The 17816-nt window shown below is 41.6% G+C and overlaps 1 protein-coding gene across 3 annotated transcripts in view; it reads right to left on the reverse strand.

Moving 5' to 3' along the window:
• The window catches only part of kdm4b (lysine (K)-specific demethylase 4B), a 428138-nt gene that overhangs the window by 76981 nt on the left and 333341 nt on the right, over positions 1-17816 (reverse strand). For all 3 annotated transcript variants that reach the window (XM_078198157.1, XM_078198155.1, XM_078198158.1), the window contains exons 15-16: positions 7970-8186; positions 1241-1317 (exon numbers count right to left, since the gene is read on the reverse strand). In XM_078198157.1, the coding sequence (XP_078054283.1) occupies positions 1241-1317; positions 7970-8186 (294 nt within the window). The remainder of the gene's footprint in view (positions 1-1240; positions 1318-7969; positions 8187-17816) is intronic.

Consider the following 17816-nt stretch of genomic DNA (forward strand, 5'->3'; position numbering starts at 1 on the left):
GATTCACCTTTATAATCACTCCAAACAAAAATGCTTCATGGCCTCCAAGTCCAAATCAAAAGATAAAAAGAAAAATTACTTCAAGGGATTAAGAAAGATTGCATTGTGATAAAATTGATGAGAATAAAAAGGTTCAGGTAAACCGACCTGGTTTACTAATGTCCTTTAGAGAAAGAAATCTGTTATCCTTACCCTGTCTGGCCTACATTTGATTCGAGACCCACAGCTATTGTTGTTGACCCTGAACTGCCCTATGAAATGGTATTCATTTGAGGGGCATTTATGTATGGACAATAAAGGCTGGCTTTTCCAGCAATGCTCACATCCCAGCTGATAATGATATCAAGTGCCCAATCTAAAGCAGACTTCATTTAACTTACTGGGATACTTCAGAAATAAATTGTGTCTCAAAAGGTCTCTTCTTCTGCTAACCATGTTTGTGATTGGAGAATCAGAGCTGAAGAGCCAATTCCTGCCTCAAGCTGAAAGGTACATGGCCTCCAGAAGGGAGGTATTTTGCGGATAAATTGGCCCCCGAGCTCCTCTTCACAGCTGAGGATAACCTGATCTCCCAGACACTGCTCCCAATTTCTGACAGTCAGTGGCACGAGCAAAAACAGGACATCTCATTAATAGTATGAAATAACCAGTTGGCCAGCATCAAGTCATCAAATTCTTAACACCAGTGACTGTAATGAAAGGGTAGCTTGGCTGCCAACAGGAGCACTCAGCGACATGGCAGCCAAATACTAAACTCCAACAGGCCCCAGAGACAATTTTTAAGTCTGTATCAGGATAAACAGACAGTGAATGTTAACCGAGAGTCTACACTTTTGGTTCTAGTGGTCTGTTCATTTTGGAAATAAATCACAGGATATCCAGAGGTATACGTTCCTAATTTCACTACAGGATAGCCCTGAGTGAGGTCAAATAATTCAGTGTTGATTGGCGAGCAGATGCCAGACTTTCTGATTACTGTGGCTTATGATATTGAGGTATGATACTGGAAGAGTTGGCCAAGTCTTCAACCTGTAGGCGTCACAGTTGAGGGTTTACCATTTTTTCACCTATTAAAAGTATCTAGAAAATCACAATGCTTTCACACCCCAATCTAATTCAGTGTTCATTTCATTCTCTTCCTCTGCCTTCCATTGGCGCAGTCAAGAGAACCTGTTGACTACAGCAACCAGATCTCGGTCCACTCAAAACAGTTGTACAATGTGTGATAAGAAACACTTACCGCTGTCCAAGCATTGGCAGTACAACGGGAGCATGTCCAGCCATCTTTGACTAAATCTGGTCGAATACCGTAACAACCTGCCAACAACAAGAGCTGGTTAGAAATGCTGATTTGACAAACGTGTTCATTTATCCCCAAATCAGTGCCTTAATCACAGCAACTCCTAAGTGTGACTAATTAATCTTTAACTCCTTCAGCATACAGTGCTTAAGATTAGTCTTCATGGCACAGCAAGGCTCAAAAGATTCTCCGTACAACTCGGAAATCAGTAGTTTCAAACCTGCAGAGATCCGTTATGAAAAGTGCTTGAACACTGAACGATGAGGCTTCCATATGATCCTTTACATGTTAAAAATCTAGACGAATATCAGAATACAAGCATTTAACTCATCCCATGGCAAAAGCATGAAGCCAAATGCCCAACCTAGGAACTCTTAGAGCAGTACTGAGTATATGAAAAGTAAATGGAAATCTTTAAATGAGTATAGTTTAGAAATACTTCTAAACTGTTAGGTTCTGGCAAATGGATAGGACTAAACCAACCACAATACAGCTGCACTTTTACAATCTGTTCCCTAGACAACCACCTGTTTTAAGCCAATATTTCCCTCGAGAGCAAAACAAAACTAAATTAATTGAATTACCCTGCAGCAATTCAGAATTTCAAAATTGGCCCTGAGAAGTGGTGGACTGCTGTGGTGTAGGTACAGCCACAATGCGGTTAGGAAAGGCGTTAGTTTGTAGCAGTTTGATACAACTGAGGGGCTTGCTAGGCCATTTCAGAAGGCACTTAAGAATCAGCCACATCGTTGTGGGTCTGGAATCACATGTAGGCCAGACTAGGGAAGGACGTCAGATTTCCTTCTATTAAAGGCATTCGTGAACTAGATGGGTTTTTATGACAATTGACAATGGTCTCATGGTTACCATTAATGGGATTGGTTTACAATTCCAAATTTTTATTAACTGAATTAGATTTGAACCTGTGTCCCCAGAGCATCAGGCTGAGCCTCTGGATTACCATTCCAATGACATTATCAATATACCACCGCCTCCCCTGGACAATTAAATCACTGCCCTGATAGCCTCTGGAACTTGAAACTCCATGACTGGGTTTAGCAGCTATTAGATGGAAGTATGTACGTACGGTCATGGTATAATGAATCTGGGTTGGCAATAAAGGAGTAGCCACAATCAGTTTATGGCAAAGTGGCTCTGGTGATGGCTTCTTTAATGAATGTCTGATATTCCTTATTGAATGAGGAAAGGAGGAAGTGGCAGGCAAAAGTGAGATCCAATTTTCTTTTGTGGAGGATGTAAAGAGGAGAATTTCATTGACCCCACGTTGCTGCATTATGGAGGAAGTTTAAAGCTGCCTTGCAATCAGAAATTTGGGATCACACTTGCACCATTTCCAATTCATCTTCAGACTCTTCCAATTGTCAGAATATTAAGGACTCTTGGATCCGCCTCGCAAAAATGGATGGACTTATTGAACGAGACTTAAAAAATGAGTGGTCACAACATCCTTGCCTGTACCTCACGGATTTATGTTCATTGCATTGAAGTAGCCATTTGTGAGGTTTACCTAGAAAAATGTTATCACTGAAAATTGCATTTGGAATGCAGTGGCTGAACAGTTAATATCCATCTGAACAACAAACAAAACATAATCATCAATATGGAAGAAAACTCCCCAGAGCAACAAATAAAGAAAAAGAAAATGTATAATCACCAATTGTCTAATAGATCTCATGGGAGCAGGCAAACTGTGAGGTTGTAACCAGCTGTTGCTAGGAGGATCAGTGCAAACGTGGGGATGAATTTATATCTGGTGTATCTATTCCAGAAATGTAATTTATATGGTGATATTTTGTGAGAATGAGTTGAAACCGATAAGTTCAGTTCTGCCTTTCTCAGTCAGACACTATATAAAATGTTGTATTTGTGCATCTAAATTCAAAGCATTTTAGATCAGTTATTTAGAGATTTGGTTGTTAATGTAGCTTATATTTGGTATTTTCATCATCACAATGGACTAGCAAACAAGCACAGGGTAAGTTTCACTTTGTACAAGTGTTACTTTCACTCAGTGCTCGCATTCTTCCATGAGTCAGAGGTTGGGATTCAAACATACTGGAGCAGATAACCTAGGTGACACACCCTGTGCAGAACTGAGCGAGTTATTTTGATTCATTCATGGGGTTAGGGTGTCGCTGACAAGATCAGCATTTATTCCCTACAGTGCAGAAGGAGGCCTTTGGTCCATCAAGTGTGCACTGACCACAATCCCACATGGGCCCCATTCCCGTAACCCCACACATTTATCCTGCTAATCCCCCTAACAGTAGGGTCAATTTAGCATAGCCAAACAACCTAACCTGCACATCTTTGGACTGTGGGAGGAAACCAGAGCACTCAGAGCAAACCCACGCAGACACGGGGAGAATGTGCAAACTCCACATAGACAGTCACCCGAGGCCAGAATTGAATCCGGGTCCCTGGAGCTGTGAGGCAGCAGTGCTAACCGTGCCACCCAAGAAAGGTTGCCTTCTTAATACGACCATGTTGACTTGAGTCTGGAATCACGTATAGGTAAGACCAAGTAAGGCTGCAAGATTTTCTTTCCCAAAGGTCATTAGTGAACCAGATGGGTTTTAATGACAATCTGTAATTCTTTACAGTCGCCATTATTATTACTACAAGTTTTTATTCCTGATTGGTTTAATTAACAGTCATTTATTGAAGTTTACGGTTTGTGGAGCCGTGTTATTTTTGCCAACAACAGCAGCAACCAACTTTTCCTCTGAGCTGCATGAGTACACAGTGGTGAAAAGATTGGGTAGGTGCCATCCAAGGAACAAACAGGTGTGCACAAGTAACGTTCCCTTTAAGATGCCCAGCTGCATGTCAATCTTAAAGGGACCATGCACCGAAAAATGCAGGCCTTGTACAGCTAACCGAAGTTAGAGTGAACATTGGCTTTGTGAAGCATTTTAGAATTGTTCAAACATGCAAAAGGCAACATTTAAATTCAAGTTTATTTTTTCTTTCCTTTGTTACCCATGATTAGTCAATAGGTTTGAGAGATTTTCAGAATTGTAGATAACAGAAAATATGGTCCAAAAATGAATTCAGATGGTGTAGCCCATTTGAAATGTTAACCTGATTTCTCACTCAGGTGCCAAACGATTTACTCTGATTTTCCAGCATTTTCTGCTTCAATTCAGGTTTTCAGCTTTCACCGTTGTTCGTTTTACTTTTAGGAGATAATAGGGTAGGTTTCAGTATTAAGTAATTTTGGTTAAAGAGTACACGTATCAAATCTATGTACCTCTGCATTCAAACAAAATTAAGTAGTTGTAAAGTTACTGCCGTTACCAAAGGTGTAGCGTACATTCAAAGATTAAGTGGAACCGCAGTGGCGGTTACTGTACTCTAAACAAAACACACAAAAGCTGCTGGAAAAGACAGAATAATGCAAATAACAAAATACATCCCAAGGCCATAAACTGGAAATACCCAATGGTTCAGTGCAACTTGGGAACTCTGCCTTAAAGTTTGAAGTGTATTTATTAGTGTCACAAGTTGGGTTACATTAACACTGGAATGAAGTAAGTTACTGTGAAAATCCCCGAGTCGCCACACTCCAGCGCCTGTTTGGGTACACTGCACAGGCAGTGACCCAAGCCAGGAATCGAACCTGGGTCCTTGGCGCTATGAGGCAACAGTGCTAACCACTGTTAGCACTGGGTGGCACGGTAGCACAGTGGTTTGCACTGCTGCTTCACAGCTCCAGTGACCGAGGTTCGATTCCCGGCTTGGGTCACTGTCTGTGTGGAGTTTGCACATTCTCCTCGTGTCTGCATGGGTTTCCTCCGGGTGCTCCGGTTTCCTCCCACAGTCCAAAGAGGTGCGGGTTAGGTTGATTGGCCATGCTAAAATTGCCCCTTAGTGTCCTGAGGTGCGTAGGTTAGAGGGATTAGTGGGTAAATATGTAGGGATATGGGTGGGATTGTGGTCAGTGCAGACTCAATGGGCCAAATGTCCTCTTTCTGCACTGTAGGGTTTCTATGATTTCTATGATTTTCTCTGGAGTGTAGAAGGCTGAGGGGTGATCTTATAGAGGTCTATAAAATAATGAGGGCACAGATCAGCTTGATAGTCAATACCTTTTCCAAAAGGTAGGGGAGTCTAAAACTAGAGGGCATAGGTTTAAGGTGAGAGGGGAGAGATACAATTGCGTCTAGAGGGACAATTTTTTCACATAGAGGGCGGTGAGTGTCTGGAACAAGCTGCCAGAGATAGTAGTAGAGGCGGGTACAATTGTGTCTTTTAAAAAGCATTTAGACAGTTACATGGGTAAGATGGGTATAGAGGGATATGGGTAATTGAGATTAGTTTAGGAGTTTTAAAAAAATGGCGGCATGGACAAGTTGGGCCGAAGGGTCTGTTTCCATGCTGTTAAGCTCTACAACTCTATAATTTTACAACATGAGGTTAACAATTCACTCTTTAGGAAACGGTGGGGAAAAGCTAAAACTCACTTAGCAGTCACCCATTTCAGACTGGAGATAATACTAGGTATGGTAGAGAAGGTGTTTGGGTAAATATTAAATCTTTAAACTTTCAAATAAGTAACTTCTAATAGTTGATTTTTAAAAAGCTGGTGCTTTACACATTGGATAAAAATAGTGCACGCATGGAGGGATGAAAAATGAGAAATGCCAACTCTAGCCAAAAGGCAGAAACCCAACTTCAGTCAATATGTTGAAAAGAAAGGCATTTATATAGCCAAAATTATAGTCTTGCAAAAAGAATAATTAATGAGGCAATGTCATCAGTCATACAGAAGAGGCAACTGAAACACACATCCACGGTATTAGTTCAACAGCCATCAAATATTATTATCCAACAATCTGGGTGACTGGTTAAGGGGAAGCTCACAAAGGAAATTTGTGTTCCCTGAAGCCGGTGTTCTTAAACTTTTTGCATGCTAACGTGCCTCCCCCTCTCTTCCCAAACCTTGGTAATGCAACATAAACATTTTTCCCAGCTTCCGCATTATGTTGCTTGCTTGTATGTAGGGTCTTAAAAACAATAATTCCTCCGAGAAAGATTATTCACAGGAAATTCACAGTTGGAAATTGAAAAAAGTAACATCTTTGTTGTGGAAGAGGATAAAAATGATAAAACTAAGATCTGTGAATCTCATGCATTAGGGATAAGTTACTCATGTTGGTTAAAATACGTGACTTACTGCGGATGCCACTGATCACTATACATTGCTTCAAGTATTGAGAAGGGTTGCAATCTGCCTCACTCCTTGCTGACACCCACCACTGCTCTGAAGCCCTTCTAATTGCTTGTTACTTCCACCAGCATGACCCAATTAACTGCAAATCAAAGTCCTGGATACCAACACCTCCTGCGCCAAACCTAAATGTAGCACCGATCCATTTCACTCGAGCCCTGCCTCACTTGCCTTTTCTGGGACTGCTGTTCAGCTCTGCTAACGTGTTACCACACAGTGCCACAAAAAACTAACAAATATCAGCATTGCGTTTACTTTGGTTAACTCAAGAACTGACCATTCCTGCTGGCCTCCCAGATTCCATTCTGTAAATTTGAGGTCACCTAAAACTCTACCTGTTGTGCCCTTACACCAGATATCATCCACCTATCACCGCTTTGATCCCTGACCTACAGTGGCTAATCAAGTAATGTCTTGGTTTTAAAAGCATCATTACTTGATGTCAAATCCCTCAAACTCCCTATTTCTGTAATCTCCGCGAATCTCATAACTTCCCAGGTTTCTGCAGTCATTGAATTCTTGCCTCTTGGCATCCTCAATTTTAATTGCTTCGCTACTGGTTGGCTGCGCCTTGAACTTCCGAGTGTTTAAGCTCTGAAACACCTTCCCTAAACCTCTCTGACTCCCTACCTCTCTTTCCTCCATAAAACCTACCTCCTGAACCAAACTCTTGGCTGTCTCCCCTGATATCAACTTACGTGGCTCAGTGTTTAATCTTGTTTCATAATACCCCTGTGAGGTGCTGCTCTGAATATAAGCTGTTGCTGTTCAAGATGATTTAAACAGTTGATAATGTAGATAGATAGAAACCATTTTCCAAGGTGTGGGAGTCTGGAGTAAGATAGCATAGCCTGAAAATTAGAGCTAGGCCATTTAAAGGCCATGTCAGGAAGTACATGCAGGAAAGTGGAAACATGAACTCTCCTCCAAAAGGCTGCAGATGTTAGAATTAAAAATGTCGAGGTTGAGATGGATTTTTACTCGATAGGTGAACTAAGGAAAATGGAACTTGGGTAGATAAATGGAGCCGAGATACAGACATAATCTAAGTGAATGAATGATATAGGCTGAAAAGGCTAAATACTCCAATTCCCATGACCCAATCCTTGGCATCATCCTGGGGAGCATCCTCTGCACGCTTCTCCTGTGCTTAACACATTGTAGGAGGAGAGAAGTCCATGACAGATGAAGTTCGCTTCAATGACCTTTTGCATTTTGCTTTTCACATGCCTTTAATGTATTCAGTTTTTCAATTCAGCATTTTAATATTCAAATGGAATATTTGCTTCAAAAACATCTTGTTAGTACCATGCCCTTTTGTGACACAGATTAACACAAACTGCAGAATTTTCAAGACAGGAATGACGGCCTATGCATTTTGAAGGAGTTTTTTTTTTGAGCTGTGAGCTACTTACTGGCATGGACTTGAAGGCAGCATTTTGCACAGGAAATGAGCAAGCTGGTCCCATCATCACCAATGTATGAGTTTGTGGGTAAGGGTTCGGTGTTTTCCCCGCCTGATGTGAAGCACATTTCTGGGATGATTGGCTTCGTCTTTTGCCCAACCTTGGCAGCGGTTATCCAGGAACTTCCTTCTGCCGTGAAAACGTCTTGAACAGTATCTCTTTCAGGCTTTAAATAGAAAAAAAAATGTTTAAAGAAAAACATTCAGGTTTCAATACAATCACTTTGCCTTTATAATCCTCAACAGCTAACCTGCAACTACATTTAAGATTTTTCGACGTGAAGGGAAAACATTCAGCGAGTGATCTCAAAGGCCGATACAGCAGAACAAATTGCCCGCCTCCTGTGCTGTTGCTCTCAAAGGTGTCTGTCAAACTGACAGGCAGGAATAGGTAAGCGACAGCAGTCCAGGGATATAACAAAATGAATGGAACGCAATTTATCTACAAACTGTAGATAACCCTCAGGTTACAAGAACGAATACTTGACCAAAACTCTTGCAGGCAACCTACTGTCAGTCAATTTTCACAATTCTTCCTCTTCCCTCCATCCAGCATCCACAAGGAACTACAAAAGGTCGTGAATGTAGCCCAATTCATCATGCAAACCAGCCTCCCATCCACTGACTCGGTCTACACTTCCTGCTGCCTCGGCAAAGCAGCCAGCATCATTAAGGACCCCACACCCGGACATTCTCTCTTCCACCTTCTTCCGTCGGGAAAAAGATACAAAAGTCTGAGGTCACATACCAACCGACTCAAGAACAGCTTCTTCCCTGCTGCTGTCAGACTTTTGAATGGACTTACCTTGCATTGAGTTGATCTTTCTCTACACCCTAGCTATGACTGTAACACTATATTCTGCACTCTCTAGTTTCCTTCTCTATGAATGGTATGTTTTGTCTGATCCTTTTGTCCAAAGATGTGTGGGTTAGGTTGATTGGCCAGGTTAAAAATTGTCCCTGAGATGTGTAGTTAGAGGGATTAGCGAGTAAATATGTGGGGGTAGGGCTTGGGTGGGATTGTGGTCGGTGCAGACTCGATGGGCCGAATGGCCTCCTTCTGCACTGTAGGGTTTCTATGTTTCTATAGCACGCAAGAAACAATACTTTTCACTGTATACCAATACTTGTGACAATAATAAATCAAATCAAATAAAATCACTATTTTCATTGTTATGATTCATCATAAAAGAGTTATTTATTTTCAATTTAACCCTTCTTAAAAAAACTGTACAGAAAAATTATCACTCCATTTAAAGTGATTGCATTAGTGGGGAAGTGACTTTGGCCTGAATGAAACAGAGACCGAGACAGTATACTTGGGAATTTAGTCCAAAGTGGAAATTCAGTACATAGAGGGAATATGGTGCTTTAGGTAAGGTTTACTGCAAGAAGTGCAACTTAAAATGGAATACTGGGAGTTTAGTGCAAGGGAAGGAAGGGAAAAAGATGCTATTTTGTTTTGTTTTCTAACTTTCTCAGCCTTCAGGAAGTGGTCTTACATTGCTACAGGAGAAGCAGCTAGTTATTTGGTGAGCATCTGGTTAAGTTACTACAGTTTAGACTATTCCTGAGGTTAAAAAAATAGTCTAAAAACTGGTGGCAAGGTTAATAAAATATATAAAAGCAAAATATATAACTGAATAAACTAATTAAATATTTAATTATAAGATGTAAAGGTTGGTAGAACAGGTCGTGTGTCACAGCTGCAGCATGTTAGATGCAAGTGTGATGCAGGGCAAACATCTGTAGTATGAAATGTGAGCAGCTTCGGCTAAGAGTTTGGGCTGGAGAACTGCAGAGACTGCGGCACATCTTGCGACAGGAAAAGCTACCTGGATCCTTTGTGCCAGGAGGCAGTCACCCCTCTCAAGGTCTTCTGATTTGGTCAGTGGTCAGGGACTAGAGTATGTGACTGCGGGTGAGGCAGGTAAAGGGAACCAGACGGCAGAAGCACAGGAGCTTCAGCCTTTACAAGTGTCCAACAGGTTGTTTGGATGAAAGTGGGGGCTGCATGGCTGATGAGCTAAATAACCATGGGGTCATAAGATTCAAGTGGGGGAGCAAAAAGGAATGTTGTGGTAGTTAGTGATAGTCCTGTCAGAGGGATTGACACCATTCTCTGCATCAAAGAGCACGAATCCAGACGGCTGTGTTACCTGTCCGGTCCCAGGGTTCGGGACATGTGCTCGGGGTTGGAGAGGAACTTGCAGTGGGAGGGAGAGGACCCAGCTGTCATGATCCACATGGTATCAATGGCATCGGCAGGACAAAGGAGGTGATTCTGCATCGTCAGTGTGAGGATCTAGGTACCAAATTACAAAGTAGAATTTCAAAGGTCTCTGGAAAACCTGAGCCACATGCAAATTGGCATGGGACAAATCAGATTTGAGAGATGACTGCGTAGCTCAAAGACGGGTGTGGGAGAAATGTATTCCAGTTCATGGCACAGTGGCACCAGTACTGGGCAAAGTGGAATGGTGGCACAGTGGTTAGCACTGCTGCCTCAGTCTCAGGGAACTGGGTTCAATTCCAGCCCCGAATGTCTGTGTGGAGTTTGCACATTCTCCCCGTGTCCACGTGGGTTTCCTCCAGGTGCTCCTGTTTCCCCTCTCAGTCCAAAGATGTGCAGATTAGGTGAATTGGCCATGCTAAATTGCCCCTCAAGTGTCCCAAAAGTGTGGTAGATTTTATTTACATACAGACTGGAAAATTCAGATGGGCAAAGATAGCCTTGATAAGGAGTTAATTGAATCTTTTTGAGATAGTTTCTTAGAACAGTACGTTCAAGAGCCAAACAGTGAGCAAGCTATATGTCCCCATGGACATCGCAACCCTAAGATGACAAAGGGAACACCCTCACTCTTGACCACAAAGGGGCAACCTCCTGCTTGCCCTCCCCCGAGAGCACTAAATGTATGGGTCACTATGTATGGATGGCATGATGGCACATGTGGTTAGCACTGCTGCCTCACAGTGCCAGGGACCCGAGTTCGATTCCTGACGGGGTCACTGTCTGTGTGGAGTTTGCACGTTCTCCGTGTCTGCGTGGGTTTCCTCCGGGTGCTCCGGTTTCCTCCCACGGTCCAAAAGATATGCTCGTTACGTGCACTGGCCATGCTAAATTCGCACTCAGTGTACCCAAACAGGCGCCGGAGTGTGGCGACTAGGGGATTTTCACAGTAACTTCATTGCAGTGATAATGTAAGCCTACTTGTGACACTAATAAATAAACCTTTAAATCTCCACCACATCACGCAGACATCAGGGTGGCCTGACCACCAGCCCCTCAGGTTGGCATTGCCAGTGTGCCACAGTGCCAAGGATACTGTCCAGCCATGTCCATGACTACACTGGGGCTGCAACAGCGTCCGAGCCCCCTGGGCGTGGTGATGTCTATCCAAAGAATTCAACAGTGGCTGCGAATAGGTCCTCATTACGGAACCCCTTGACTTTAATGTCTGAGTCGTGCCAGCTGCTTGCATTGGTTAAAAGCAGCCTCCAGTAAAGGCATGCTGTTCAGGTACAGGAGTTGGAAAAAACACAATCTTCTATCTGTGCCAGTATGTTACCCCCCATAACATGAGTTTTGTCCTCCACCATAAACTTTGATACGGCACATTATCAAATGCCTTCTGGAAATCTAAGTACAGTATATCCACTGGTTCCCTTTTATCCACAGTACATTACTTCCTCAAAGAACTCCAATAAATTGGTTAAACATGATTTCCCATGTTTAAACCATGTTGACTCTGCCTAATTACCTTATGAGCCCACAGCTCCCACAATTTATTCAGTTCCACTTCTCTGGTGACTATAATTTTCCTGAGTTCCTTCCTTCCTCCCTGGTTTTTAGCTGCTTCTGGGATGTTATTTGTGTCCTCTATAGTGAAGACTGATGCAAAATCATCTGCCATCTCTTTGTTTTCTAGTATCTATTCTCCAGAAAATGAACTCAAGACTGTACACCTCAGCTTTTTATGAAGCACTTCAAAGTTAATGGGCTGTGAAGGGTTATGTAAATAAACAATCATAATCCCTCCTTTGACAGGTCCAGGGGCTGCCACTCAAGGGGATTGTAAAGTTAATGGGGCTCGAAATGGGATGTGAACAAAGCATTTCAAAGCTTTTGAAAGCTACAGAGAGAAGACTAGCCTCTGCAACCTCACAGATCTTTGAAATTGACATGTTGAGAGATAGTTCAAAGCTTTTAAAATCTACAGAGAGAAGACTAGCCGCATGACCACCATCCCAGGGTCTCTCACCAAATTCACTGGCCCAGCAGGATTTGTGCCTGGGGCTAAAGGGGTTAGAGAATCACCCCCATGTTTTAAACTTAGATAAGGAAATTTATGAAGGCATGGAAGCGGAGTTGTCTAAAGTGAATTGACTAATTAGATTAAGGAATAGGTCAATAGAGATGCAGCAGCAGATATTGAAGACTGAAATTTCAGAATATACGGAATATATACATTCCAATGAGTGAGAAAAAGTCCATGGAACAGACCTTCCATCCATAGATAACTAGAAAAGTAAAAGATAGCATCAAACTTAAAGGAAAAGCATACAATTGTGCAACAGCTGATCACAAGATTGGACAGAATATAAGGTATGGCAAAGGATGACGAAAAGATTATTAAGGAGGGAAAATTTAAAGTATGAGAGAAAGTTAGCCAGAAATACAGAAAGAGACAAGAGTTTTTATAAATAATTTAAAAAGGGTTGGTCCTATAGAGAGTGACTCTGGAGAATAGATACTGGAAAACAAAGAGATGGCAGATGATTTTGCATCAGTCTTCACTATAGAGGACACAAATAACATCCCAGAAGCAGCTAAAAACCAGGGAGGAAGGAAGGAACTCAGGAAAATTATAGTCACCAGAGAAGTGGAACTGAATAAATTGTGGGAGCTGTGGGCTCATAAGAGCCTCAGTCCTGATGGACTTCATCGTTGTGTCTTAAGAAGTGTCTAATGAGATAGTTGATGTATTGGTTTTAATTTTCCAAAACTCCCTAGATTTGGGGGAGATCCCATTAGATTGGAAGATAGCAAATGTAACTCCATTATTCAAAAAGGGAGGGAGACAGAAAGCAGAAAACTACAGGCCAGTTAGCCTAACATCTGCTGTAGGAAAATGTTAGAAGCTATTGTTAAATAAGTTATAGAAGGGCGCTTGGATAAGTTCAAGGTAATTAGGCAGAGTCAACATGGTTTAAACAAGAAAAATCACGCTTAACCAATATATTGGAGTCCTTTGAGGAAGTAATGTGCTGTGGATAAAAGGAACCAATGGATATACTGTAGGTTTCCAGAAGGCACCTGATAATGTGCCATATCAAAGGTTATGGTGGAAGATAAAAGCTCATATTATAGGGGGTAACATATTTGCATAAATAGAAGATTGGTTGGCTAACAGGAAGCATAGTAGGCATAAATGGGTCTTTTTCATGTCAGCAATATATGATGAACGATGTGCCACAGGAATCAGTGCTGGGAACTCAACTGTTTACAATTCATATAAATGACTTGGATGAAGGGATTGAAGGGATGGTTGCTAAATTTGCCGATGACACAAAGATAGGTACGACAGTATGTTGCAAAGAGGACACAAGGAGACTAAAAAAATATATAGATAGGTTAAATGAGACGGAAAGGATCTGGCAAATAAGAGTATAATGTAGGAAAATGTGAAATTGTCCATTTTGGCAATAATAAAAAAGCATACTATTAAAACAGTGAAATTGCAGAACTCTGAGGTGCAGAGATCTGGATGCCCCAGTGCGTGAATCACAAAGACAAGAATGCAGATACAGCAAGTAATTTGGAAAGCAAATAAAGTATTATTGCAAGGGGAATTGAATGCAAAAGTAGAGAGGTTATGCTTCAGTTGTACAGGGCACTAGGGAGACCACATTTGGAGTATTGTGTACAGTATTGGTCACCTTATTTAAGATGAAAACTGCATTGGAAGCAGTTTAGATAAGATTTACCAGACTAATATGTGGAATGGGTGGGAATACGAGGAAAGGCTGAACAGGCTAGGCTTGTATCAGCTGGAGATTAGAAGCACAAGAGGTAACTTGATTGAAACATACATGATCCCGAGGGGTCTTGACAGGGTGAATATGGGCAGGATGTTTCCTCCTATGGGAGAATCTAGGATTAGGGATCAATGTTTAAAGATAAAGGGTTGCCCATTAAAAATAGAGATGAGGATAAATGTTTTCACTCAGGGTCATGAGTTTATGGAAAAGGTGGTGGAAGCAAAGTCATTGAATATTTTTATGGCAGAGGTAATAGATTCTTGCTAAGCAAGGAGGTGATAGGTTATCAGGAGTAGGTGGAGTACAGATTTGAGGTTATTATCAATTCATCCTTAATTACTATCTGAATGGCTGTAAATTGGGAGGGGGGGGAATGTGCAGCAGGACCTGGGTGTCCTTGAGCACCAGTTGCTGGAGGTAAGCATGCAGGTGCAGCAGGCAGTAAAGGCGGCAAATGGTATGTTGGCCTTCATTGCGAGAGGGTTCGAGTACAAGAGCAGGGATGTGTTGTTGCAATTATAAGGACCTTGGTGAGGCCACACCTAGAATATTGTGTACAGTTTTAGTCTCCTTTTCTGAGGAAGGATGTTCTTGCTCTCGAGGGAGTGCAGCGAAGGTTTACCAAGCTGATTCTGGGGATGGCGGGACTGATGTATGAGGAGAGTGACTAGGTTAGGATCATTTTCGCTGGAGTCCAGGTGAATGAAGGGGGTTCTCATAGAGACTTATAAAATTCTAACAGGACTAGACATTGAGGATGTTCTCAATATTGGGGAAGTCCAGAACCAGAGATCACAGTCTGCGGATTCAGGGTAGACCATTTAGGATGGAGATTAGGAAACATTTCTTCACCCAAAGAGTGGTGAGCCTGTGGAATTCATTACCACAGGAAGTAGTTGATGCCAAAGCACTGAATGTATTCAAGAGGCGGCTAGATATAGCACTTGGAGCAAATGGGATCAAAGGTTTATGGGGAGAAAGCAGGATTAGACTGTTGAGTTGGACTATCAGCCATGATCGTGATGAATGACGGAGCAGGCTCGAAGGGCCAAATGGCCTCCTCCTGCTCCTACCTTCTATGTTTCTATGACTGTATTAAGTGGCAGAGCAGGCTCAAGAGGCTGAATGGCCTTCCTGCTCCTTGAGTGTATATTCATATGTACACATTTTGTTTCTAAGATATCCAGAATTCATAATCTAGGTTGACATTCCAGCGCAGCATTAAAATAGTACTGCATGGTGGAAGTACTGCTAACAGGTGAGAAGTTAAATGAAGGTTCTTACACCTTGCTTCAATCCCAGCATGCAACTGGAAGAGAAGCAGAGTGTTCTCCTCCTGTGCTGACTAATGTTACTCCCTCAACTGATAGTTTAAAAAAAAGATTTGTTCATCTCATGTTTGTTGTGTGGTGTTACTGGTGTTACTGATGTTACCCATATACCAATAGCCATCACACTCCAAAAGTAATTTGTGGTGTGAAGCTTTGAGATATTTCAATTATGTGATAAAATACCAAGAAAATACAAGTATTTCTTTCTCTAGGAAAAATGGATGACATGAAAATGAGTCAGGATTCTGGATTGTATGCAACGATATGAAAAACAAAATGCATGTGGAGATAAAATTGGATGCAGCCAGGATACGGAAGATTCAGCCTTGTACTTTGTGTGAGCGCAGGAAAAACTTGAAAAAATTGAATCTCCATATCCCAGTGCTAACTCTGTCAGCCTAATGATGGGTAACTCAACATTTGAACTTGTGTGTGCAAGGGACTACACTGCATTGGACAAAATGTTCTGATGAGAAGACGGTTGCAGAGGGAGGAGAAGCAATGTGCGTGATTGTTCTGAGTGTAAGGCGTGCACACTCTTTGGAAAGTGGTGTAATTTTGTGATGCAGCAAAGGAGCTCTTGCATGCCTTAGAGGTCAGACTTAAATGCTAGTACTTCAATGTGTTCTGCTAATGCTCTCTTTGAGGACAGCTACCCGAGTCACTCCAGTGTTGCTGACGGTGAAATCTGGAGTTGAGCACATCCAATTCAGCAGTCCATCCAGCATTGCTGACATCATTGCCAAGTCAGGGAATTAAATATTTTGCAGTAGAAGAGTTTTTATGGAGGTGAGTAAGCTCAATCAAAGTCAATCTTTCCTGACAGGATTACTGGGTTGGCTTTTTACTGCAAAGATATTACACCACTTGTCCATCCACTGTCCATTTTTTTTCTGTATCAATCCCAAATGAGTCAGTCCTGGCTATGTAAACCTGAATGAACTGTATTTTTAATGTATTTAATGCTACTGCACAAACTACTCTGCAAATGTTCCAGTAACCTTGCTTCTCTGCTCTCCAATGAGATTTCATCATGTCAAAATTATACAAACAGATTTAAAGATCATTTTCAATTATGTGAAGGTGTCAAACTCTGTCTTTTGGCAATGTAGAACAAAATTCAATTCAAAAGCAATCTCACTTTAATCAAAAGTTTGTTGTGAATGTTACAAGCAGACAATAAATGTCCTTCCATCAATTATAGAAGGACTTGTGCTTAGATACACCACTTCCATTTATAAAATAAATCAAAATGGAGATAGCCATAAACTCCAGACAATAGACAGACTTTAGAAAGTCAGAATTAGTGACTTTTCCTATATTTGATGCATTTTCCTTTCAAAAGCACTCTGTGACATCCTTAAGACACCTTTCGTTGGTCAGAAAATGTATTCCTTCCATCATGTACTCACCGGCAACAGATTGCTTGTTGCATCAGCTTCTGTTTTATTCATCTTTTTTCGGATGGCTCTACTTACAAACAACAATTTACAATCATACAGTTTAAGGTAAAAAGTATTCCTAGGCACTTTGCAGTGGCACGAGGAAGAAGCTGGATGCTGCGCCAAAGGGATGATCAAATGTTTGAAGGTGAATTTTAGCAGGAGAGGGAGGTGGCGAGAAGACAGGTTTTTGATTGTAAATTCTAGAGTGTGGAATAGTCAGTTGAACTCTTTCACTGGGATAGGCCAAAGGGAGGGGCGTGATGTGTACATGGTGTGAACAAGAGGAACTGAGACGTCAAGATGAACAAGAATACTGAAAGACATTATAAATAGCAAGGGTCTAGGCCATGGTGAGGGAGGAAGGTGGTTTAAACACAATAATTAGAATATTACATTTGAGGTTCTAGTTGGATCGGTGAAGGGCGAATTGAATTTGGTGCAGTGGACAATATGGGGAGCAGGGTTTTAGGTGAGCTGAGGGAGTTAGATGGGATGAATGCGAGACCAACCAGGAAAATATATAAAAATAAATAAATCTAGTCTAGAGTGCCAAAGGTAAGGCTAAGGGTTGCTGAGGAAGAGGTGGAGATGGGCATTGTAACAAAGCCTGGATGAAAGTGGTTTTCTTAAGACGTAACAATAGGTTCAGGGACAGTGGTCCAGGAGATGGACGTTGGAGGTGAATTAATGATTTGCAATGACAAAAGTTATTTGCCTCACTGTAATTTGTCACTGTTCCTTCACATACTGAGGTCTCACCACATTGGGTATAAGTGCAGCAACAAGCACTTTCAAGGCCAGGAACAGAAGTGGAAGACATAAGTTTGTTAGTAAGTAAACCAACAGTAGGTTGTAGCACTAAAATATTTAAAAGTTAAATTAATGTCAATTTTAACATCCAGTTTTAAAAACCATTTTTATTTGAGCACAGAGGGCTCATGACATCTGGAGACTAGTTTGGAGGAACTATTAATTA

This window comes from Mustelus asterias, chromosome 26, assembly GCF_964213995.1.
Source record: "Mustelus asterias chromosome 26, sMusAst1.hap1.1, whole genome shotgun sequence".
Lineage (NCBI taxonomy): Eukaryota > Metazoa > Chordata > Chondrichthyes > Carcharhiniformes > Triakidae > Mustelus > Mustelus asterias.